Genomic DNA, 27500 nt, shown 5'->3' with positions numbered 1-27500 from the left:
CTACCTTGTTATCGCCCAGCCATTCATCTGCTTCTCGCCTCGCCAGGTGTGTACATCAGTACTGGGAACAAGGCATGTGTTGTGCTTGCACATACCTCCCCTCCCCCCACACCCCCACCCCCGACCCACAGGGCAGCAGCAACACCAGATAAGAGTGCAGGTGTGTACATGACTACCACCAGCGAGCAGGTGTGTACGTGACCACCACCAGCGAGCAGGTGTGTACATCACCACCACCAGCGAGCAGGTGTGTACGTGACCACCACCAGCGAGCAGGTGTGTACATCACCACCACCAGCGAGCAGGTGTGTACGTGACCACCACCAGCGAGCAGGTGTGTACGTGACTACCACCAGCGAGCAGGTGTGTACATGACTACCACCAGCGAGCAGGTGTGTACATCACTACCACCAGCGAGCAGGTGTGTACATCACTACCACCAGCGAGCAGGTGTGTACATGACTACCACCAGCGAGCAGGTGTGTACGTGACTACCACCAGCGAGCAGGTGTGTACATGACTACCACCAGCGAGCAGGTGTGTACATGACTACCACCAGCGAGCAGGTGTGTACGTGACTACCACCAGCGAGCAGGTGTGTACATGACTACCACCAGCGAGCAGGTGTGTACATGACTACCACCAGCGAGCAGGTGTGTACATGACTACCACCAGCGAGCAGGTGTGTACATGACTACCACCAGCGAGCAGGTGTGTACATCACCACCACCAGCGAGCAGGTGTGTACGTGACCACCACCAGCGAGCAGGTGTGTACATCACCACCACCAGCGAGCAGGTGTGTACGTGACCACCACCAGCGAGCAGGTGTGTACGTGACCACCACCAGCGAGCAGGTGTGTACATTACCACCACCTGCGGGCAGGTGTGTACATCACCACCACCATCAGCGAGCAGGTGTGTACATTACCACCACCAGCGGGCAGGTGTGTACACCACCACCACCACCAGCGGGCAGGTGTGTACACCACCACACCACCACCAGCGGGCAGGTGTGTACACCACCACCACCACCAGCGGGCAGGTGTGTACACCACCACACCACCACCAGCGGGCAGGTGTGTACACCACCACCACCACCACCAGCAGGTGTGTACACCACCACCACCACCAGCGGGCAGGTGTGTACACCACCACCACCACCAGCGGGCAGGTGTGTACACCACCACCACCACCACCAGCAGGTGTGTACACCACCACCACCACCACCAGCAGGTGTGTACACCACCACCACCACCACCACCAGCGGGCAGGTGTGTACACCACCACCACCAGCAGGTGTGTACACCACCACCACCAGCAGGTGTGTACATCACCACCACCACCAGCGGGCAGGTGTGTACACCACACCACCACCACCAGCAGGTGTGTACATCACCACACCACCACCACCAGCAGGTGTGTACATCACCACACCACCACCACCAGCAGGTGTGTACATCACCACACCACCACCACCAGCAGGTGTGTACACCACCACCACCAGCAGGTGTGTACACCACCACCACCAGCTAGCACGTACACGACCAGGGGTGTGTACGCAGCTGCCGACATGTTTGGGATTGTACAACAAACATATTTCTGCTTCAGTACCCGCTTCTGTTCTGCATGCCTTCGTGTGTGTGTGTGTACCTGTGGACCACCACCCCTGCTGCTGCTGCTGCTGCTGCTCCTGCTGCTGCTGCTGCTGCTGCTGCTGCTGCTGCTGCTCCTGCTGCTCCTGCTGCTGCTGCTGCTGCTGCTCCTGCTGCTGTACCTGCACCACTGTACAACGACCACCTACACCACCACCTGCACAAGACGTGGCTCCTCAAACACCAAATTAATGCAAATAGTGTCCTCAAGCGCCAGACAAACTCGCCCTCAACATTCTTATCTTTACATTCCGAAGTTAGCGTCCAGCAGGCCCCAGCACGTGTATAATGGCGTCCAGCTGGCCCCAGCACGTGTATAATGGCGTCCAGCAGGCCCCAGCACGTGTATAATGGCGTCCAGCAGGCCCCAGCACGTGTATAATAGCGTCCAGCAGGCCCCAGCACGTGTATAATAGCGTCCAGCAGGCCCCAGCAACGTGTATAATGGCGTTCCAGCAGGCCCCCAGCACGTGTATAATGGCGTCCAGCAGGCCCCCAGCACGTGTATAATAGCGTCCAGCAGGCCCCAGCACGTGTATAATGGCGTCCAGCTGGCCCCAGCACGTGTATAATGGCGTCCAGCAGGCCCCAGCACGTGTATAATGGCGTCCAGCAGGCCCCAGCACGTGTATAATAGCGTCCAGCAGGCCCCAGCACGTGTATAATGGCGTCCAGCTGGCCCCAGCACGTGTATAATGGCGTCCAGCAGGCCCCAGCACGTGTATAATGGCGTCCAGCAGGCCCCAGCACGTGTATAATAGCGTCCAGCAGGCCCCAGCACGTGTATAATAGCGTCCAGCAGGCCCCAGCACGTGTATAATGGCGTCCAGCAGGCCCCAGCACGTGTATAATGGCGTCCAGCAGGCCCCAGCACGTGTATAATGGCGTCCAGCAGGCCCCAGCACGTGTATAATAGCGTCCAGCAGGCCCCAGCACGTGTATAATAGCGTCCAGCAGGCCCCAGCACGTGTATAATGGCGTCCAGCAGGCCCCAGCACGTGTATAATGGCGTCCAGCAGGCCCCAGCACGTGTATAATGGCGTCCAGCTGGCCCCAGCACGTGTATAATGGCGTCCAGCTGGCCCCAGCACGTGTATAATGGCGTCCAGCTGGCCCCAGCACGTGTATAATGGCGTCCAGCAGGCCCCAGCACGTGTATAATGGCGTCCCAGCAGCCCCAGCACGTGTATAACATAGCGTCCAGCAGGCCCCAGCACGTGTATATGGCGTCCAGCAGGCCCCAGCACGTGTATAATGGCGTCCAGCAGGCCCCAGCACGTGTATAATAGCGTCCAGCAGGCCCCAGCACGTGTATAATAGCGTCCCAGCAGGGCCCCAGCACGTGTATAATGGCGTCCAGCAGGCCCCAGCACGTGTATAATAGCGTCCGCAGGCCCCAGCACGTGTATAATAGCGTCCAGCAGGCCCCAGCACGTGTATAAATGGCGTCCAGCAAGGCCCCAGCACGTGTACAATGGCGTCCGCAGGCCCCAGCACGTGTTAATAGATAGCGTCCAGCTGGCCCCAGCACGTGTATAATGGCGTCCAGCAGGCCCCAGCACGTGTATAATAGCGTCCAGCAGGCCCCCAGCACGTGTATCAATGGCGTCCAGCAGGCCCCAGCACGTGTATAATAGCGTCCAGCTGGCCCCAGCACGTGTATAATGGCGTCCAGCAGGCCCCAGCACGTGTATAATGGCGTCCAGCAGGCCCCAGCACGTGTACAATGGCGTCCAGCAGGCCCCAGCACGTGTATAATAGCGTCCAGCTGGCCCCAGCACGTGTATAATGGCGTCCAGCAGGCCCCAGCACGTGTATAATAGCGTCCAGCAGGCCCCAGCACGTGTACAATGGCGTCCAGCAGGCCCCAGCACGTGTATAATAGCGTCCAGCTGGCCCCAGCACGTGTATAATGGCGTCCAGCAGGCCCCAGCACGTGTATAATGGCGTCCAGCAGGCCCCAGCACGTGTATAATAGCGTCCAGCAGGCCCCAGCACGTGTATAATAGCGTCCAGCAGGCCCCAGCACGTGTATAATAGCGTCCAGCTGGCCCCAGCACGTGTATAATGGCGTCCAGCAGGCCCCAGCACGTGTATAATGGCGTCCAGCTGGCCCCAGCACGTGTATAATGGCGTCCAGCAGGCCCCAGCACGTGTATAATGGCGTCCAGCAGGCCCCAGCACGTGTATAATAGCGTCCAGCAGGCCCCAGCACGTGTATAATGGCGTCCAGCTGGCCCCAGCACGTGTATAATGGCGTCCAGCAGGCCCCAGCACGTGTATAATGGCGTCCAGCAGGCCCCAGCACGTGTATAATAGCGTCCAGCAGGCCCCAGCACGTGTATAATGGCGTCCAGCTGGCCCCAGCACGTGTATAATGGCGTCCAGCATGGCCCCAGCACGTGTATAATGGCGTCCAGCAGGCCCCAGCACGTGTATAATAGCGTCCAGCAGGCCCCAGCACGTGTATAATAGCGTCCAGCAGGCCCCAGCACGTGTATAATAGGCGTCCAGCAGGCCCCAGCACGTGTATAATGGCGTCCAGCAGGGCCCCAGCACGTGTATAATGGCGTCCAGCAGGCCCCAGCAACGTGTATAATAGCGTCCAGCAGGCCCAGCACGTGTATAATAGCGTCCCAGCAGGCCCCAGCACGTGTATAATGGCGTCCAGCAGGCCCCAGCACGTGTATAATAGCGTCCAGCAGGCCCCAGCACGTGTATAATAGCGTCCCAGCTGGCCCCAGCACGTGTATAATGGCGTCCAGCCGGCCCCAGCAACGTGTATAATGGCGTCCAGCAGGCCCCAGCACGTGTATAATAGCGTCCAGCAGGGCCCCAGCACGTGTATAATTGGCGTCCGCATGGCCCCAGCACGTGTATAATAGCGTCCAGCAGGCCCCAGCCGCACGTGTATAATAGCGTCCCAGCAGGCCCCAGCACGTGTATAATGCGTCCAGCTGGCCCCAGCAGTGTATAATAGCGTCCAGCAGGCCCCAGCACGTGTATAATAGGCGTCCAGGCAGGCCCCAGCACGTGTATAATATGCGTCCAGCGGCCCCAGCACGTGTAATAATAGCGTCCAGCAGGCCCCAGCACGTGTATAATAGCGTCCAGCAGGCCCCAGCACGTGTATAATAGGCGTCCAGCAGGCCCCAGCACGTGTACAATGGCGTCCAGCAGGCCCCAGCACGGTGTATAATAGCGTCCAGCTGGCACCCAGCACGTGTATAATGGCGTCCAGCAGGCCCCAGCACGTGTATAATAGCGTCCAGCAGGCCCCAGCACGTGTACTAATAGCGTCCAGCAGGCCCCAGCACGTGTATAATAGCGTCCAGCATGGCCCCAGCACGTGTATAATAGCGTCCAGCAGGCCCCAGCACGTGTATAATGGCGTCCAGCAGGCCCCAGCACGTGTATAATGGCGTCCAGCAGGCCCCAGCACGTGTATAATAGCGTCCAGCTGGCCCCAGCACGTGTATAATGGCGTCCAGCATGGCCCCAGCACGTGTATAATAGCGTCCAGCAGGCCCCAGCACGTGTACTAATGGCGTCCAGCAGGCCCCAGCACGTGTATAATAGCGTCCAGCTGGCCCCAGCACGTGTATAATGGCGTCCAGCAGGCCCCAGCACGTGTATAATGGCGTCCAGCAGGCCCCCAGCACGTGTATAATAGCGTCCAGCAGGCCCCCAGCACGTGTATAATAGCGTCCAGCAGGCACCAGCACGTGTATAATAGCGTCCAGCTGGCCCCAGCACGTGTATAATGGCGTCCAGCAGGCCCCAGCACGTGTATAATAGGCGTCCAGCTGGCCCCAGCACGTGTATAATAGCGTCCAGCAGGCCCCAGCACGTGTATAATAGCGTCCAGCTGGCACCCAGCACGTGTATAATGGCGTCCAGCAGGCCCCAGCACGTGTATAATAGCGTCCAGCAGGCCCCAGCACGTGTATAATAGCGTCCAGCAGGCCCCCAGCACGTGTATAATGGCGTCCAGCAGGCCCCAGCACGTTGTATAATAGCGTCCAGCAGGCCCCAGCACGTGTATAATAGCGTCCAGCTAGGCCCCCAGCACGTGTATAATAGCGTCCAGCAGGCCCCAGCACGTGTATAATAGCGTCCAGCAGGCCCCAGCACGTGTATAATAGCGTCCAGCAGGCCCCAGCACGTGTATAATGGCGTCCAGCAGGCCCCAGCACGTGTATAATGGCGTCCAGCAGGCCCCAGCACGTGTATAATAGCGTCCAGCAGGCCCCAGCACGTGTATAATAGCGTCCAGCAGGCCCCAGCACGTGTATAATGGCGTCCAGCAGGCCCCAGCACGTGTATAATAGCGTCCAGCAGGCCCCAGCACGTGTATAATAGCGTCCAGCAGGCCCCAGCACGTGTATAATGGCGTCCAGCAGGCCCCAGCACGTGTATAATAGCGTCCAGCAGGCCCCAGCACGTGTATAATAGCGTCCAGCAGGCCCCAGCACGTGTATAATGGCGTCCAGCAGGCCCCAGCACGTGTATAATAGCGTCCAGCCAGGCCCCAGCACGTGTATAATAGCGTCCAGCAGGCCCCAGCACGTGTATAATGGCGTCCAGCAGGCCCCAGCACGTGTATAATAGCGTCCAGCAGGCCCCAGCACGTGTATAATAGCGTCCAGCAGGCCCCAGCACGTGTATAATGGCGTCCAGCAGGCCCCAGCACGTGTATAATAGCGTCCAGCAGGCCCCAGCACGTGTATAATGGCGTCCAGCAGGCCCCAGCACGTGTATAATGGCGTCCAGCAGGCCCCAGCACGTGTATAATAGCGTCCAGCAGGCCCCAGCACGTGTATAATGGCGTCCAGGCTGGCCCCAGCACGTGTATAATAGCGTCCAGCAGGCCCCAGCACGTGTATAATAGCGTCCAGCAGGCCCCAGCACGTGTATAATAGCGTCCAGCAGGCCCCAGCACGTGTATAATAGCGTCCAGCAGGCCCCAGCACGTGTATAATGGCGTCCAGCTGGCCCCAGCACGTGTATAATAGCGTCCAGCAGGCCCCAGCACGTGTATAATAGGCGTCCAGCTGGCCCCAGCACGTGTATAATAGGCGTCCAGCAGGCCCCCAGCACGTGTTATAATGAGCGTCCAGCATGGCCCCATGCAACGTGTATAATAGCGTCCAGCAGGCCCCAGCACGTGTATAATGGCGTCCAGCAGGCCCCAGCACGTGTATAATGGCGTCCAGCATGGCCCCCAGCACGTGTATAATGGCGTCCAGCAGGCCCCCAGCACGTGTATAATAGCGTCCAGCAGGCCCCAGCACGTGTATAATAGCGTCCAGCTAGGCCCCAGCACGTGTATAATAGGCGTCCAGCTGGCCCCAGCACGTGTATAATAGCGTCCAGCAGGCCCCAGCACGTGTATAATAGGCGTCCAGCAGGCCCAGCACGTGTATAATAGGCGTCCAGCAGGCCCCAGCACGTGTATAATAGCGTCCAGCATGGCCCCAGCACGTGTATAATGGCGTCCAGCATGGCCCCAGCACGTGTATAATAGCGTCCAGCAGGGCCCCAGCACGTGTATAATAGGCGTCCAGCAGGCCCCAGCACGTGTATAATAGCGTCCAGCAGGCCCCAGCACGTGTATAATAGCGTCCAGCAGGCCCCAGCACGTGTATAATAGGCGTCCAGCATGGCCCCAGCACGTGTATAATAGCGTCCAGCAGGCCACCAGCACGTGTATAATAGCGTCCAGCAGGCCCCAGCACGTGTATAATAGGCGTCCAGCAGGCCCCAGCACGTGTATAATAGCGTCCAGCAGGCCCCAGCACGTGTATAAATAGCGTCCAGCAGGCCCCAGCACGTGTATAATAGCGTCCAGCATGGCCCCAGCACGTGTATAATAGGCGTCCAGCAGGCCCCAGCACGTGTATAATAGCGTCCAGCAGGCCCCCAGCACGTGTATAATGGCGTCCAGCTGGCCCCAGCACGTGTATAATAGCGTCCAGCAGGCCCCAGCACGTGTATAATAGCGTCCAGCAGGCCCCAGCACGTGTATAATAGGCGTCCAGCAGGGCCCCAGCACGTGTATAATAGCGTCCAGCAGGCCCCAGCACGTGTATAATAGCGTCCAGCATGGCCCCAGCACGTGTATAATAGCGTCCAGCAGGCCCCAGCACGTGTATAATAGCGTCCAGCAGGCCCCAGCACGTGTATAATAGCGTCCAGCAGGCCCCAGCACGTGTATAATAGCGTCCAGCTGGCCCCAGCACGTGTATAATAGGCGTCCAGCAGGCCCCAGCACGTGTATAATAGCGTCCAGCTAGGCCCAGCACGTGTATAATGGCGTCCAGCAGGCCCCAGCACGTGTATAATAGCGTCCAGCAGGCCCCAGCACGTGTATAATAGCGTCCAGCAGGCCCCAGCACGTGTATAATAGCGTCCAGCAGGCCCCAGCACGTGTATAATAGCGTCCAGCAGGCCCCAGCACGTGTATAATAGCGTCCAGCAGGCCCCAGCACGTGTATAATAGCGTCCAGCAGGCCCCAGCACGTGTATAATAGCGTCCAGCAGGCCCCAGCACGTGTATAATAGCGTCCAGCAGGCCCAGCACGTGTATAATAGCGTCCAGCTGGCCCCAGCACGTGTATAATAGGCGTCCAGCAGGCCCCAGCACGTGTATAATGGCGTCCAGCATGGCCCCAGCACGTGTATAATAGCGTCCAGCAGGCCCCAGCACGTGTATAATAGCGTCCAGCAGGCCCCAGCACGTGTATAATAGCGTCCAGCAGGCCCCAGCACGTGTATAATAGCGTCCAGCAGGCCCCAGCACGTGTATAATAGCGTCCAGCAGGCCCCAGCACGTGTATAATAGCGTCCAGCAGGCCCCAGCACGTGTATAATAGCGTCCAGCAGGCCCCAGCACGTGTATAATAGCGTCCAGCAGGCCCCCAGCACGTGTATAATAGCGTCCAGCAGGCCCCAGCACGTGTATAATAGCGTCCAGCATGGCCCCAGCACGTGTATAATAGCGTCCAGCAGGCCCCAGCACGTGTATAATAGCGTCCAGCATGGCCCCAGCACGTGTATAATAGCGTCCAGCAGGCCCCAGCACGTGTATAATAGCGTCCAGCAGGCCCCAGCACGTGTATAATAGCGTCCAGCAGGCCCCAGCACGTGTATAATAGCGTCCAGCAGGCCCCAGCACGTGTATAATAGGCGTCCAGCAGGCCCCAGCACGTGTATAATAGCGTCCAGCATGGCCCCAGCACGTGTATAATAGCGTCCAGCAGGCCCCAGCACGTGTATAATAGCGTCCAGCAGGCCCCAGCACGTGTATAATAGCGTCCAGCAGGCCCCAGCACGTGTATAATAGCGTCCAGCATGGCCCCAGCACGTGTATAATAGGCGTCCAGCAGGCCCCAGCACGTGTATAATAGCGTCCAGCAGGCCCCAGCACGTGTATAATAGCGTCCAGCAGGCCCCAGCACGTGTATAATAGCGTCCAGCAGGCCCCAGCACGTGTATAATAGCGTCCAGCAGGCCCCAGCACGTGTATAATAGCGTCCAGCAGGCCCCAGCACGTGTATAATAGCGTCCAGCAGGCCCCAGCACGTGTATAATAGCGTCCAGCAGGCCCCAGCACGTGTATAATAGCGTCCAGCAGGCCCCAGCACGTGTATAATAGCGTCCAGCAGGCCCCAGCACGTGTATAATAGCGTCCAGCTGGCCCCAGCACGTGTATAATAGCGTCCAGCATGGCCCCAGCACGTGTATAATAGCGTCCAGCATGGCCCCAGCACGTGTATAATAGCGTCCAGCAGGCCCCAGCACGTGTATAATAGCGTCCAGCAGGCCCCAGCACGTGTATAATAGCGTCCAGCATGGCCCCAGCACGTGTATAATAGCGTCCAGCAGGCCCCAGCACGTGTATAATAGCGTCCAGCTGGCCCCAGCACGTGTATAATAGCGTCCAGCAGGCCCCAGCACGTGTATAATAGCGTCCAGCTGGCCCCAGCACGTGTATAATAGCGTCCAGCAGGCCCCAGCACGTGTATAATAGCGTCCAGCATGGCCCCAGCACGTGTATAATAGCGTCCAGCAGGCCCCAGCACGTGTATAATAGCGTCCAGCAGGCCCCAGCACGTGTATAATAGCGTCCAGCAGGCCCCAGCACGTGTATAATAGCGTCCAGCAGGCCCCAGCACGTGTATAATAGCGTCCAGCAGGCCCCAGCACGTGTATAATAGCGTCCAGCAGGCCCCAGCACGTGTATAATAGCGTCCAGCTGGCCCCAGCACGTGTATAATAGCGTCCAGCAGGCCCCAGCACGTGTATAATAGCGTCCAGCAGGCCCCAGCACGTGTATAATAGCGTCCAGCTGGCCCCAGCACGTGTATAATAGCGTCCAGCAGGCCCCAGCACGTGTATAATAGCGTCCAGCAGGCCCCAGCACGTGTATAATAGCGTCCAGCATGGCCCCAGCACGTGTATAATAGCGTCCAGCAGGCCCCAGCACGTGTATAATAGCGTCCAGCAGGCCCCAGCACGTGTATAATAGCGTCCAGCAGGCCCCAGCACGTGTATAATAGCGTCCAGCAGGCCCAGCACGTGTATAATAGCGTCCAGCAGGCCCCAGCACGTGTATAATAGCGTCCAGCAGGCCCCAGCACGTGTATAATAGCGTCCAGCAGGCCCCAGCACGTGTATAATAGCGTCCAGCTAGGCCCCAGCACGTGTATAATAGCGTCCAGCTGGCCCCAGCACGTGTATAATAGCGTCCAGCAGGCCCCAGCACGTGTATAATAGCGTCCAGCAGGCCCCAGCACGTGTATAATAGCGTCCAGCAGGCCCCAGCACGTGTATAATAGCGTCCAGCTGGCCCCAGCACGTGTATAATAGCGTCCAGCAGGCCCCAGCACGTGTATAATAGCGTCCAGCAGGCCCCAGCACGTGTATAATAGCGTCCAGCAGGCCCCAGCACGTGTATAATAGCGTCCAGCTGGCCCCAGCACGTGTATAATAGCGTCCAGCAGGCCCCAGCACGTGTATAATAGCGTCCAGCAGGCCCCAGCACGTGTATAATAGCGTCCAGCAGGCCCCAGCACGTGTATAATAGCGTCCAGCTGGCCCCAGCACGTGTATAATAGCGTCCAGCAGGCCCCAGCACGTGTATAATAGCGTCCAGCAGGCCCCAGCACGTGTATAATAGCGTCCAGCTGGCCCCAGCACGTGTATAATAGCGTCCAGCAGGCCCCAGCACGTGTATAATATCGTCCAGCAGGCCCCCAGCACGTGTATAATAGCGTCCAGCAGGCCCCAGCACGTGTATAATAGCGTCCAGCAGGCCCCAGCACGTGTATAATAGCGTCCAGCAGGCCCCAGCACGTGTATAATAGCGTCCAGCAGGCCCCAGCACGTGTATAATAGCGTCCAGCAGGCCCCAGCACGTGTATAATAGCGTCCAGCAGGCCCCAGCACGTGTATAATAGCGTCCAGCAGGCCCCAGCACGTGTATAATAGCGTCCAGCAGGCCCCAGCACGTGTATAATAGCGTCCAGCTGGCCCCAGCACGTGTATAATAGCGTCCAGCAGGCCCCAGCACGTGTATAATAGCGTCCAGCAGGCCCCAGCACGTGTATAATAGCGTCCAGCAGGCCCCAGCACGTGTATAATAGCGTCCAGCAGGCCCCAGCACGTGTATAATAGCGTCCAGCAGGCCCCAGCACGTGTATAATAGCGTCCAGCAGGCCCCAGCACGTGTATAATAGCGTCCAGCAGGCCCCAGCACGTGTATAATAGCGTCCAGCAGGCCCCAGCACGTGTATAATAGCGTCCAGCAGGCCCCAGCACGTGTATAATATCGTCCAGCAGGCCCCAGCACGTGTATAATAGCGTCCAGCAGGCCCCAGCACGTGTATAATAGCGTCCAGCAGGCCCCAGCACGTGTATAATAGCGTCCAGCAGGCCCCAGCACGTGTATAATAGCGTCCAGCAGGCCCCAGCACGTGTATAATAGCGTCCAGCAGGCCCCAGCACGTGTATAATAGCGTCCAGCAGGCCCCAGCACGTGTATAATAGCGTCCAGCTGGCCCCAGCACGTGTATAATAGCGTCCAGCAGGCCCCAGCACGTGTATAATAGCGTCCAGCAGGCCCCAGCACGTGTATAATAGCGTCCAGCATGGCCCCAGCACGTGTATAATAGCGTCCAGCAGGCCCCAGCACGTGTATAATAGCGTCCAGCTGGCCCCAGCACGTGTATAATAGCGTCCAGCAGGCCCCAGCACGTGTATAATAGCGTCCAGCTGGCCCCAGCACGTGTATAATAGCGTCCAGCAGGCCCCAGCACGTGTATAATAGCGTCCAGCTGGCCCCAGCACGTGTATAATAGCGTCCAGCAGGCCCCAGCACGTGTATAATAGCGTCCAGCTGGCCCCAGCACGTGTATAATAGCGTCCAGCAGGCCCCAGCACGTGTATAATAGCGTCCAGCAGGCCCCAGCACGTGTATAATAGCGTCCAGCAGGCCCCAGCACGTGTATAATAGCGTCCAGCTGGCCCCAGCACGTGTATAATAGCGTCCAGCAGGCCCCAGCACGTGTATAATAGGCGTCCAGCAGGCCCCAGCACGTGTATAATAGCGTCCAGCTGGCCCCAGCACGTGTATAATAGCGTCCAGCAGGCCCCAGCACGTGTATAATAGCGTCCAGCAGGCCCCAGCACGTGTATAATAGCGTCCAGCTGGCCCCAGCACGTGTATAATAGCGTCCAGCAGGCCCCAGCACGTGTATAATAGCGTCCAGCAGGCCCCAGCACGTGTATAATAGCGTCCAGCTGGCCCCAGCACGTGTATAATAGCGTCCAGCAGGCCCCAGCACGTGTATAATGGCGTCCAGCAGGCCCCAGCACGTGTATAATAGCGTCCAGCTGGCCCCAGCACGTGTATAATAGCGTCCAGCAGGCCCCAGCACGTGTATAATAGCGTCCAGCTGGCCCCAGCACGTGTATAATAGCGTCCAGCAGGCCCCAGCACGTGTATAATGGCGTCCAGCAGGCCCCAGCACGTGTATAATAGCGTCCAGCTGGCCCCAGCACGTGTATAATAGCAAAACACATCATTATTGAACTCAGTATTAATGTTAAAACTTAGGTTTAGTTAGTATAGTAAAAACAATATATATATATTGACGTTTCTAACTTTTCACTTTATATATATATATATATATATATATATATATATATATATATATATATATATATATATATATATATATATATATATATATATATATATATATCATTTCAGTCGCATTTTAGTTTGAAAAAAGGAATGATTTACATTAAGAGCAAGATAAGTGTATTAGTATAATATTATGATTGAAGAACAGAAAACTTCATACGATATTTATGATAAATATGATGAAATTCGATCAAATATAATACATCACCTAAACGGGTAACATGACTAAGTTAATGGAAAGGGCAAGTTGTTATATTTTGCCCAAACATCCTCCCCCCGTGCAGTTTTCAAAATACGAAGCCTATCGAAAATATGACTCTTTGAGGGCTATTTTTGAGCGTTCCCCCCCGTGCAGTTTTCAAAATACGAAGCCTATCGGAAATATGACTCTTGAGGGCTATTTTTGAGCGGAATTCAGGGTGATTGCACACATTTGGAGTTTTAAATTATGACTTTTTTCTACCGACAAATATGGAAGTTAGTGGAGAAGCAGTAGGAGAAGAACGCAGCATCCAAAGCCGTGGAGGCATCTTGAAGCTGTAGATGTGTTGAAAGACAAAGGAAGCCTTAATACTGATGCTTACGAATGCTGCTCTCAACAAACAGCTTTTCAGTAATCTTCACTACTTCACTGGAGCAGGGAGAACTGCCAAATAGCTAAAAGACGGGAAATATCACACCAATATATGTATAACGAGGTACAACAACTACAGGCCTATATCGTTGCCAATTTATGCCCTATAAGGCCCTATATATCAGTCACGTCGATCCACGGGGATTCGAATTCAGGCCTCTATAGTACGTGGCCACGTCACAGGTACGCCGTGCACGTCCCCCACCAGAGTGGATCTGGGCCGCACGCCCCCACCAGCCAAGCCACAGGTACGCCGTGCACGTCACCCACCAGAGTTGATCTGGGCCGCACGCCCCCACCAGCCAGGTCACACCTACGCCGTGCACGCCCCCACCAGCAAAGCCACACGTACGCCGTGCACGCTCCCACCAGAGTGGGTCTGGGCCGCACGCCCCCACCAGCCAGGCCACAGGTACGCCGTGCACGTCACCCACCAGAGTGGGTCTGGACCGCACGCCCCCACCAGCCAAGCCACAGGTACGCCGCGCACGTCCCCCACCAGAGTAGGTCTGGGCCGCACGCCCCTACCAGCCAGGTCACACCTACGCCGTGCACGCCCCCACCAGCAAGGCCACACGTACGCCGTGCACGTCACCCACCAGAGTGGGTCTGGGCCGCACGCCCCCACCAGCCAAGCCACAGGTACGCCGTGCACGTCCCCCACCAGAGTGGATCTGGGCCGCACGCCCCCACCAGCCAAGCCACAGGTACGCCGTGCACGTCACCCACCAGAGTTGATCTGGGCCGAACGCCCCCACCAGCCAAGCCACAGGTACGCCGTGCACGTCCCCCACCAGAGTGGATCTGGGCCGCACGCCCCCACCAGCCAAGCCACAGGTACGCCGTGCACGTCACCCACCAGAGTTGATCTGGGCCGCACGCCCCCACCAGCCAAGCCACAGGTACGCCGTGCACGTCACCCACCCCGCACGCGCAGTACACCTTATCCCTGGCGCCTCTCGTGTCAGCCAGTCACAATGCCATTGTTTATGTCCCATACGGACACGACAATATTACCTCTTGCCATATCAAGTGCTCGATTACTGCCACCAGGTGTAGCTGGCCAGTGGTGCGGAGGGTACGATGTGTGGAGGGCATGTAGGGTACACTGGAGGAAGGGTACACTGGGGTAGGGGCGGAGGAAGGGTACATTAGGGGTCGGGCAAGAGTTGAAGAGGCAGGTGGTGCTGGACATAGCAGACGTATCCTGCATATTAGCTCCATCAGGCGACATGTGGACCGTAATGCCCCACCTGCCCCACCTGTCCCCACCTGCACCACCTGGCGTTCCTGTCTGCCCCGTCCGCCCCATCTCACACCCTCCCCATCCCACCTATTCATCCCGGTATGTATTAGACTCCTGGAGCCAATATATATATATTACGAGTGTGAACATTCCTAGATTAGACTAGGCTGCTAGTGTAAGTGGGGTCAGCTATCTGGTCGACCAGGGTCTTGTGGTCTGGTCGACGACGGGTTGCTAGTGTGGTCGACGAGGGTACATCAGTGAGATCAACAAAGGTTACTCAATGAACAAAGTCGATCCAGACGAACTAATTGTGTGTCGACTGTCGAGCTCAAGATATCCGTTCACTGCTCTTCTGCCGTAATTAGCGCCAAGGGAGGATACTAAGGTACAATGTACATGTGACTAGGGCGGCAGTGACAGGTGTGTGTGTGAGGGTATTAGCGAGGCACCAGGGCGGCCAGGTGTGAGAAGCCTGGCGATGAGTTCATTTGGCAACTGTTGACCAGCTGGGCGGTGGCGGCCATTCCTGCAGGAGCCTCGACCCCACCCTGCCAGGCGTGACGCCAACTGCCGTCTCTGCCGCCACCACCAGCCCTGCCACCAGCCCTGCCGCCACCAGCCCTGCCACCAGCCCTACCGCTAGCCAGCCCTGCCACCACCAGCCCTGCCGCTAGCCAGCCCTGCCGCCACCAGCCCTGCCACCAGCCCTGCCACCAGCCCTGCCACCAGCCAGCCCTGCCACCACCAGCCCTGCCACCACCCAGCTCTGCCACCAGCCAGCCCTGCCACCAGCCCTGCCACCAGCCAGCCCTGCCACCACCAGCTGCCACCAGCCCTGCCGCTAGCCAGCCCTGCCACCAGCCAGCCCTGCCACCAGCCAGCCCTGCCACCAGCCAGCCCTGCCACCAGCCAGCCCTGCCACCACCCAGCCCTGCCACCAGCCCTGCCGCCAGCCAGCCCTGCCACCAGCCCTGCCGCCAGCCAGCCCTGCCGCCAGCCAGCAGTGCCGCCAGCCAGCCCTGCCACCAGCCCTGCCGCCAGCCAGCCCTGCCACCAGCCAGCCCTGCCACCAGCCAGCCCTGCCACCAGCCAGCCCTGCCACCAGCCAGCAGTGCCGCCAGCCCTGCCGCCAGCCAGCCCTGCCACCAGCCCTGCCGCCAGCCATCCCTGCCACCAGCCAGCCCTGCCACCAGCCAGCAGTGCCACCAGCCCTGCCGCCAGCCAGCCCTGCCACCAGCCAGCCCTGCCACCAGCCCTGCCATCAGTCCTGCCACCAGCTAGCCCTGCCACCAGCCAGCCCTGCCGCCAGCCAGCCCTGCCACCAGCCAGCCCTGCCACCAGCCCTGCCACCAGCCCTGCCACCAGCCAGCCCTGCCACCAGCCAGCCCTGCCACCAGCCCTGCCACCAGCCAGCCCTGCCACCGGCCAGCCCTGCCACTTTAAACTGTGTCCACCAATGCCTGTAACGCCAACTATGAATACTCCATCCACTTCTAAACATCACCTTCATTCATTAATCACAAATACCACCATCGGTTATTACCACCATCACTTACACCACCTCAAATTATAACCAGCATCGTTCTACCATCATCTCCTACAATTATAACCACAATCGGGCCACTACTACTACTTATAACCCTCTCCAATCATCCACAATCACTTCCACCACCTAGTTATAATCGGCACTACCATACAAAACCACTACTACTACCAATCCACCATTCATAATCACTGCCAATCACCGTTACTACCACCCTAATCGCCCCCTTACCCATACTGTGCTTCCCCTACACCTACCTCCCTCCCCTACACCTGCCTGGCTCCTTCCCCTACACCTGCCTGGCTCCCTCCCCTACATCTGCCTGGCTCCCTCCCCTACACCTGCCTGGCTCCCTCCCCTACACCTGCCTGACTCCCACCCCTACACCTGCCTGGCTTCCTCCCCTACATCTGCCTGGCTCCCTCCCCTACACCTGCCTGGCTCCCTCCCCTACACCTGCCTGGCTCCCTCCCCTATACCTGCCTGGCTCCCTCCCCTATACCTGCCTGGCTCCCTCCCCTACACCTGCCTGGCTCCCTCCCCTACACCTGCCTGGCTCCCTCCCCTACACCTGCCTGGCTCCCTCCCCTATACCTGCCTGGCTCCCTCCCCTACACCTGCCTGGCTCCCTCCCCTACACCTGCCTGGCTCCCTCCCCTACACCTGCCTGGCTCCCTCCCCTATACCTGCCTGGCTCCCTCCCCTACACCTGCCTGGCTCCCTCCCCTACACGTGAATGTCGCCTCATCTATATACGAGTACCCGCTTCCCTCCACATCTGCGTACACCCTCTTCACGCACACCTGTCACACTGCCTCCTGCCCCCCCCCCCCATGCATCCCTACCCAGGCACCTGTCCCAGCGCCAGACTGCCATTGGCCGAGAAGGGTGGCGCCGACCAATGAGCGAGCCGCAGGCTATACCACCAGCTGCACATGTGTAAACACACACACACACACACAAACGCATGGGTGCCACGTACGCATGGCTAACCACTTGGAACTGGTCTCCTCTACTGTACGGCTACCATTGCGTGATCACGAAGCGCTCCTGTAGCACAAGCCATCATCCTCCAGATTCACGAAGCAGTTACGCAAGTACTTACGAACGTGTACATCTTTCCTCAATCTTTGACGGCTTTGGTTACATCTATTAAGCAGTTTACAAGCGTGAGAACTTCCCAATCAGCTGTTGTTATTCTTATAAACAGCCTCCTGGTGCTTCGGAGCTCATTAACTGTTTAATAATTGTAAACAAAGCCGCCAAAGATTGAGAAAACATGCACAGGTTCGAAAGTTTCTTGTGTAACCTGCTTCGTGAATCTGGCTGATGTTCACCTCTCGCGAAGCCTCATGCCCTCACTCCGGTTATTAGTCCATCAATGTATGGTTATCTTGAGGTTATCTTGAGATGATTTCGGGACTTTTAGTGTCCCCGCGGCCCGGTCCGCGACCAGGCCTCCAACCCCAGGAAGCAGCCCGGGACAGCTGACTAACACCCAGGTACCTATTTTACTGCTAGGTAACAGGGGAATAGGGTGAAAGAAACTCTGTCCATCGTTTCTCGCCGGCGCCCGGGATCGAACCCGGGACCACGGGATCACAAGTCCAGCGTGCTGTCCGCTCGGCCGACCGACTCCTCAATGGTGGCTTTGTTCAGTAAATAATGTAATGGCAGATTAGGTTATAAAGTCAAACTACCAGTCTCCTGCAGCAATTTTCCATGTTTGAATAATTAGGAAGTTACTAAAAAAATAATTTTTAAATAATTAATATGATACAAACAAAACACCCACCCACACTCTTGGGATCCAAGAGCTCGAAACTCGATCCTGCAGGCACAAATAGGTGAGTACACACACACACACACACAGCACAATTAGGTGAGTACAATTAGGTGAGTACACACACACACACACACACACACACACACACACACACACACACACACACACACACACACACACACACACACACACTGTCTCCTGAAGCCCACATAAAAAGAATAACGTCTGCGGCATATGCGAGGCTGGTTAACATCAGAACAGCGTTCAGGAACCTGTGTAAGGAATCATTCAGAACCTTGTATACCACATATGTAAGACCAATCCTGGAGTATGCGGCCCCAGCATGGAGCCCGTACCTTGTCAAGCACAAGACGAAGCTGGAAAAAGTCCAAAGGTATGCCACTAGACTAGTCCCAGAACTAAGAGGCATGAGTTACGAGGAAAGACTGCGGGAAATGCACCTTACGACACTGGAAGACAGAAGAGTAAGGGGAGACATGATCACAACCTACAAAATCCTCAGAGGAATCGACCGGGTAAACAAGGATAAACTATTCAACACTGGTGGGACGCGAACAAGGGGACACAGGTGCAAACTGAGTACCCACATGAGCCACAGAGACGTTAGAAGGAACTTTTTCAGTGTCAGAGTAGTTAACGGATGGAATGCATTAGGCAGTGATGTGGTGGAGGCTGACTCCATACACAGTTTTAAATGTAGATATGATAGAGCCCAGTAGACTCAGGAATCTGTACACCAGTTGATTGACAGTTGAGAGGCGGGACCAAAGAGCCAAAGCTCAACCCCCGCAAGCACAAATAGGTGAGTACAAATAGGTGAGTACACACACACACCACACACACACACCACACACACACACATACACACACACATGGGATTGACAAGGTGGAAACAGAGGAAATGTTTACAATGAATAACAATAGAACAAGGGGGCGCGGATTCAAGGGGGGCGTGAGACTCAGATGAGTCATAAAGATGTTAGAAAGTTTTCCTTTAGCGTGCGGGTAGTGAGTAAATGGAAGGACCTAAAGGGGCAGATTGTAGCGACTAACTCTAGTCATAACTTTAGAACCCGGTATGCTAGAGAAATAGGCCTGGAGTCATTGCAATAGACAACCAACGGGTAGAAAAGCAGGGTCCAAGAGCTAGAGTTCGATCTTGCAGGCACAAATAGAGTACACAAACACACACACAGTTTCCATCAGGAGCGCCTGAGGGAACTGTGCTTTACGACACTAGAAAGAAGGGAGAGAGGCGGACATGATAGGAACGTATAAAAATACTCAGGGGGATTGACAGAGTGGACATAGACGAAATGTTCACACGGAATAGTAGCAGAACGAGGGGACATGGGTGGAAGCTGGAAACTCAGATGAGTCACAGGGCTGTTAGGAAGAACAAATCCACAAGGGCCGTGACGAGGATTCGAACCTGCGTCCGGGAGCATCCCAGACACTGCCTTAATCGACTGAGCTATGACAGGGTTAAAAGGTGATGTGTGATGATGATGGTGGTGTGTGATGATGTAAGGGCGAAGAAGGAGAACGGCCTATTGACATAGCTCGGGTGCAGGGGGGGGGGAGTTTGTTAAAGCCTGGTTTGTGCCTCGGAGAGGCTACGGGATCTAGTAAGTTCAGTAGAACTTCGGTTTCAACCCTTTTAACCCTGTCATAACTCAGTCGATTAAGGCAGTGTCTGGGATGCTCCCGGACGCAGGTTCGAATCCTCGTCACGGCCCTTGTGGATTTGTTCATTTGATGCATCACGTTGGTGTGATCTCTGTGTGTGATGTTAGGAAGTTTTCTTTTAGCGTGAGAGTAGTGGAAAAATGGAATGCACTTGAGGAACAGGTTGTGGAAGCAAATACTATTCATGATTTTAAAATCAGGTATGATAGGGAAATAGGACCATAGTCATTGTTGTAAACCGATGCTCGAAAGGCGGGATCCAAGAGTCAATGCTCGATCCTGCAGACACAACTAGGTGAGTACACACCAGATCAATGGTGTGTACTGGTTATTCAACCATTATTATAACAATGGTTATTCAACCATTATTATAACAATGGTTATTCAACCATTATTATAACAATGGTTATTCAACCATTATTATAACAATGGTTATTCAACCATTATTATAACAATGGTTATTCAACCACCCCGACCAAACAAGAAACATAACGGCAGCAATAGAGAGCACAAGTGTGTGTGCATGTGTTCATAACATAAATAAAATTTGTACACAAACCTAAAACTGTACAATCACCACCCTAGACCGGAAGCGCAGCTAGCAACAACACAAAGGTGCCAACACTAGGGGTGGGTGGTGGGTGCATGCAATAGGGGCTGATATATACCTGTATACTATACCTTGCAATAGTACTTCCTCAAGTTTAACCTCGGCTACACGCCCCTCCCCCATCCCATCCCCCCTCCCAGCACCCCTCTCACCCCCACCTGTGTACAGCTCGTGCTTGCTAGGGCGTCACGCTCTAGAAAGCATGCGCGGACTAGCAGCAGTTCCATACACTGATAAGATACCCCCCTCACACACTACGGCATGCGCGGACTAGCAGCAGTCCCATACACTGTTAAGACACCCCCCTCACACACCACGGCATGCGCGGACTAGCAGCAGTTCCATACACTGATAAGATACCCCCCTCACACACTACGGCATGCGCGGACTAGCAGCAGTCCCATACACTGATAAGATACCCCCCTCACACACTACGGCATGCGCGGACTAGCAGCAGTCCCATACACTGTTAAGACACCCCCCTCACACACTACGGCATGCGCGGACTAGCAGCAGTCCCATACACTGATAAGATACCCCCCTCACACACTACGGCATGCGCGGACTAGCAGCAGTCCCATACACTGTTAAGACACCCCCCTCACACACTACGGCATGCGCGGACTAGCAGCAGTCCCATACACTGATAAGATACCCCCCTCACACACTACGGCATGCGCGGACTAGCAGCAGTCCCATACACTGTTAAGATACCCCCCTCACACACTACGGCATGCGCGGACTAGCAGCAGTCCCATACACTGTTAAGATACCCCCCTCACACACTACGGCATGCGCGGACTAGCAGCAGTCCCATACACTGTTAAGACACCCCCCTCACACACTACGGCATGCGCGGACTAGCAGCAGTCCCATACACTGATAAGATACCCCCCTCACACACTACGGCATGCGCGGACTAGCAGCAGTCCCATACACTGTTAAGATACCCCCCTCACACACTACGGCATGCGCGGACTAGCAGCAGTCCCATACACTGTTAAGATACCCCCCTCACACACTACGGCATGCGCGGACTAGCAGCAGTCCCATACACTGTTAAGATACCCCCCTCACACACTACGGCATGCGCGGACTAGCAGCAGTCCCATACACTGTTAAGACACCCCCCTCACACACTACGGCATGCGCGGACTAGCAGCAGTCCCATACACTGTTAAGACACCCCCCTCACACACTACGGCATGCGCGGACTAGCAGCAGTCCCATACACTGTTAAGACACCCCCCTCACACACTACGGCATGCGCGGACTAGCAGCAGTCCCATACACTGTTAAGACACCCCCCTCACACACTACGGCATGCGCGGACTAGCAGCAGTCCCATACACTGTTAAGACACCCCCCTCACACACTACGGCATGCGCGGACTAGCAGCAGTCCCATACACTGTTAAGACACCCCCCTCACACACTACGGCATGCGCGGACTAGCAGCAGTCCCATACACTGTTAAGACACCCCCCTCACACACTACGGCATGCGCGGACTAGCAGCAGTCCCATACACTGTTAAGACACCCCCCTCACACACTACGGCATGCGCGGACTAGCAGCAGTCCCATACACTGTTAAGACACCCCCCTCACACACTACGGCATGCGCGGACTAGCAGCAGTTCCATACACTGTTAAGACACCCCCCTCACACACTACGGCATGCGCGGACTAGCAGCAGTCCCATACACTGTTAAGACACCCCCCTCACACACTACGGCATGCGCGGACTAGCAGCAGTCCCATACACTGTTAAGACACCCCCCTCACACACTACGGCATGCGCGGACTAGCAGCAGTCCCATACACTGTTAAGACACCCCCCTCACACACTACGGCATGCGCGGACTAGCAGCAGTTCCATACACTGTTAAGACACCCCCCTCACACACCACGGCATGGGGTTTATAACACAAAAACTAACATTTTCATCAGTCATACTCGCCGGAATTTGTTTATACCGCATGAGGAGAAAGTTTAATAATTGTTAAATTTAAGCCTTTTTGGGAGTATCCTGTAGAATAATCAGTTCGAAAATAAACACTATTTAAGCTTCAGACATTCAGTACAATATGTATACAACAACAATGATAATCGATAATAATCAAACAATGATTACAATATAAACTATATATTGCTTCATCGAAACTAAACATCCTAGTACAATCTAACGGCAAAAATTGGCGCACATTTCCCAACGTTAAAAATAAGCATTTGACATTTCTATAAGTATCGCATTTCCTAATTCTCACTATATCACACCTTCAAGACGAAGGTGTGCATTTTCGAGATTCACGTCAGCCTCCTCCACAGACCTGGGGCCAGATTCACGAAGCACTTACGAACGTGTACATCTTTCCTCAATCTTTGGCGGCTTTGGTTATATATATTAAACAGTTTACAAGCATGAAAACTTCCCAATCAACTGTTGTTATTGTTATAAACAGCCTCCTGGTGCTTCGGAGCTCATTAGCTGTTTAATAATTGTAAACAAAGCCGCCAAAGATAGAGAAAAGATGGACAGGTTCGTAAGTGCTTGCGTAACTGCTTCGTGAATCTGGCTCCTGAGCTTGTAATAACCTCAATGATCCGTAAAGCCAAAACAACGAGTGACCGCAAGCAGCCTATTTAACCTAATACTGTGTTTACACATCCTTCGTATATATACGTTTGGTATATTGATCCTAATACTAGTCCTTGTGCTTATATTTTTTGCATATATGTTTAGGATAATGATTATGTTGAAAATTTAAACTGCAATACATATACACCACATGCAGTTACTGTACTTTAACGAGCACAGTACATTGTACTTACTGAAGAGAGACCAATGCCGGATCACGATCACTATAGAGTGAGAAGAGTTACAAGATCCCACGGTTATGAGAAAATCCCAGTGGGCGCAATATCCAAGAGCAACTCCCATTCAACGCCGAATTAATGTAGATTCAACGTCAAATTAATGTAGATTCAACGTTGAATTAATGTAGATTCAACGTCGAATTAATGTAGATTCAACGTCGAATTAATGTAGATTCAACGTCGAATTAATGTAGATTCAACGCCGAATTAATGTAGATTCAACGTCAAATTAATGTAGATTCAACGTTGAATTAATGTAGATTCAACGTTGAATTAATGTAGATTCACCGCCGAATTAATGTAGATTCAACGTCAAATTAATGTAGATTCAACGTTGAATTAATGTAGATTCAACGTCGAATTAATGTAGATTCAACATCGAATTAATTTAGATTCAACGTCGAATTAATGTAGATTCAACGTCGAATTAATGTAGATTCAACGTTGAATTAAAAGTACATTCAACGTTGAATTAAAAGTACATTCAACGTCGAACTAACACCACTCTTGGATACTAAGCCCCACTGAGATGCGACTCGGCTACCAGAACAAACGATCGTTGGCATGTGAAAACCATGTATTATAATGAATTCAGATATGACATGCTTTACACTTCTATTTCATATAGTCCATCCATTCCTTGCTCTGCTACACTTGTCTCGGTTCTCTGTCATCTTTTCCTTGTACCCTTTCCAAGTTTTCCTGCTTTCATTTCTTGCTTCGAGAGACTATCAGTTAAACCATTGGTTGATGCGCTTTGCCTCCTTTTGTATTAGTGTTTGGCTCAATATTTTCCGACTCCTAGTTCACCATGTCATGTTCACGTGTTGTGATTCCTACTACTACAAACTCCTTTCAAAACCAATCCTATACTGTACTTGCATACTTTCACTTCTTGTAAGATGGCCGTCTATCTTTCTCCTCCTGTCCTCTGGATTTGACTTTCATTTCAAATATCTTCCCTTTACTCGTATAAATACTTAGATATGTTCAAAAGTTTCTTTTTGTGGCAATTGTCATTAGAAGGCACCAAGATCATTTTTGTGGTCTCCGCCAATCTAGCTGCATGGGTTTCTTGCCTAAGTCTATATTCATAATTTAATTTCCCCATGCCAATAAGTTTTGCTCTCATTGTGAGAGCATTTGCTTCACCTTCTATGTTTATTGCAGCTCAATTGCTCTCTTCATATTCTTGCCTGGATCATCTGGAGCTCACCAGTGGGTTGTGCCCAGTACCGCTACCACTACGTTACCTTTACTTATGCCTAGGATTCTTGTGACAATTTCTATATCCATTCGTCAGTTGTGAAGAAATGGAGAAGAAAAATGGAGGAAGAGGAGGAAAAGGGGAAGGAGAGAATAGTAAGGAAAGTATAAGTAAATAAAGGAGGACTGGAGAGAAGAATTTACTACAAATTACAAATGATAAGGAAGTGAAGAGAGAGAGGAAAATGGTAGAAGACATGACTGAGTAGGATATACAAAAAGACAATGTAATAAGAGAGAGAGAGAGAGAGAGAGAGAGAGAGAGAGAGAGAGAGAGAGAGAGAGAGAGAGAGAGAGAGAGAGAGAGAGAGAGAGAGCAAGAGAGAGAGAGCAAGAGAGAGAGAGAGAGAGAGAGAGAGAGCAAGAGAGAGAGAGCAAGAGAGAGAGAGAGAGAGCAAGAGAGAGAGAGAGAGCAAGAGAGAGAGAGAGAGAGAGCAAGAGAGAGAGAGAGAGCAAGAGAGAGAGAGAGAGAGCAAAAAAAAAAGTGAGGGAGAGCAAAATAGAAAGAAAGAGAGAGATTGATGTCTGAATGCCCACTAATGCCCTACTAAAATTATTTAGTAGGGACCGATAACTATTGGGGCATTGACACTATAACTAAAATGTATATACTCAAAAAAATTAACAAATAAAAAAAACGTGTATGCAGATCACAACTTCAACTAAATCAATTTAAATACAGCTTCAATTTAATAATAATAATAATATAAAATTATTATTATTATAACTTGGTACCCCAGGGATCAAACCGGAAGAGAAACAGCTCTGTGGCACACCACAGAGATCACATTTAAGAGGACGTCCAGTAAACTCCTTCTTACTCTGTTTTCAGTCCTTTGGCCAGAAATCGTGGGACTCAACAACTGACTTTTTGCTTTTATCAAATGACATTCAACTTTCATGACTCGGTTGTTTACATAAGTTAGTCAACACTCTCATAGACAGCTTATAATACACTCTGCTGTTATGGCCTTGATTGCCACCCATTAACATTCCCCCACATTCCTGACCCGCTTACTACTAGCGTTCCCAGTTGTCATGTTAAATATCCACGAGTACAAACTGCAGATTCATCCTCGTCACCATTGCCAAAACAACGGAGTTAAGCCACGATAATAACCAGCTGAGAGTCATGTGCCAGAACCATTCATTCGCACAGGTTCCTGCATAAGGACGAGACATCTTATTATATTCACATACCTGACTGACAGAAGGCACTGCTAGATTGTCCCATATCCCAACAGGGACGGTATTTGCACGAGAATGGGGAAAAAGACCTGGATAAATATTTCTTTGCCGCCAAATATGGCTGTCGTCTGTTATGGTTGAGTCAGCGTCATCTGTTGGTGGTGAGCCATACTACGCATGTAAACAAATATCAGCTGACGGCAGTGTTGCCAAATACGACTAAAAGTAGCGAGTTGGGCTACTTCTGAGAGCTCGGCGCTCCAAAAATTTAATCTCGCTACTTGCGACTTTTTGGGCTAATTTAAAAATAAGTTGGGTTAATTTGAACTACTAATGTTAATAAAGTCAATGACTTATTATTTATGCATTTATAATGTCATGTTTGTAAATCACAGCTGCGTCCCACTGCCTGGTGGTTGACCTGACCACCAACCGCAGGAGGCTAGGTTTAGAGACCGGGCCCCTGCGAACGTTGATCCTCGGAATCGTTGAAAGAAAAAAGTAACTGCAAAGTGAGGTAATCCTCCCCAGGGGCGATAGACTCCCTAACCTTAATTGTCATTCATGCTTCAACCTGGGTTATGTCTTTGCTAGCAACCCATCCTCCTGAAATGACAGTACTTAACTATTTGGTGGAAAGTACCAATATGTAGATATGGACCATCAGTAAATCACTATGGATGAGTCGACTTATAATGCGTGTGAAGAACTTTTGTGTGTCTGTGTTCGATATTATAAGCTAAACACAATAGGATTTTACCTAGTTTCAGTCACAACCACTACCTCTGAAGCCTTGTAGAATCAACACCTCAAAAATTATTTTGGCTATATTGGAGTTTATTTGATGCATGGTCTTCCACGGGCGGGGCATCAACTGTGTGGACCTCTTCTTTTATTTTACACTGTGATGAAGATGGATGTCCCTTATTTGTTTCTTATAAAATGCACATGTCATTCTTTTCATTTGGTCTGTTCTCATGCATCTGACGAATTACCTTCCAGCATCGACATCGACTTCATGATAAGAAACGCTTGCCTGAAACGCTATGCGTATTAGTGGCTTTCGGTATTGTATGTACTAGCTCTATCGATAAATCCAACATTATGTTTGTAACTCATCATCTATATATGTACTTTTACCTGAATAAAAATATGAATTTGAAGAGACATCTACAGCTGGTTCCACAGGGTCATTCTGGAGAGAAAATGATCTAGAGATTTACAGACTTATAAATGATGGGAAAAATCCTCTACAGTTCCCAGCAAACATTTTCATGTTTTTAAAACATCCTAAAAACGACATTTCATTGTTTTCAGCACGTTTATAATTACGTTTAGAAAAGGTTTTTTGAGAACTTTTATATACAACCTTAGAACGTAAATAATTAACATTTCTAAAAACTTTTTTATAATCTTTTAATTACCTACATTAAAACGTTTAGGGTAAATTAGGGTATAATAATTTTGTAATTCATATCTGAAATAGAAAGGGAGAGAAAGAAAGAAGACATATCTGAGAAAGAAATGGACATCCTATATATGTATGTGTAAATTACAAATAAATAGGGTACAAAAAGAGAATTAAAATATTATATTTATTTAATTAAGAATGAGTAATACAACAAAATATATGTAATAGCTCGAAATATATAGACTATATCTATAACAGAATATAAAAGTAAAAATTTAAAAATCTATAAAAATCTATATATGCAATATGTGAACACAATAGATTTTGTGATCAAGCAGCCTGTGATTCATGTCATGCTGAGAT

General features: G+C 52.8%; 1 protein-coding gene across 1 annotated transcript in view; it reads right to left on the bottom strand.

The window, feature by feature from the left end:
- Nucleotides 1-25886, bottom strand: part of neur (E3 ubiquitin-protein ligase neur) — a 70197-nt gene extending 44311 nt beyond the window's left edge. Inside the window, exon 1 of the mRNA XM_045751839.2 lies at nt 25739-25886. Coding sequence (XP_045607795.1) covers nt 25739-25772 — 34 coding nt within the window. The 5' untranslated portion in view covers nt 25773-25886. The remainder of the gene's footprint in view (nt 1-25738) is intronic.
- Between the last annotated feature and the right edge of the window lie 1614 nt (nt 25887-27500).

This window comes from Procambarus clarkii, chromosome 82 (assembly GCF_040958095.1).
Source record: "Procambarus clarkii isolate CNS0578487 chromosome 82, FALCON_Pclarkii_2.0, whole genome shotgun sequence".
Lineage (NCBI taxonomy): Eukaryota > Metazoa > Arthropoda > Malacostraca > Decapoda > Cambaridae > Procambarus > Procambarus clarkii.
This window is presented reverse-complemented; position numbering and strand designations above follow the sequence as displayed.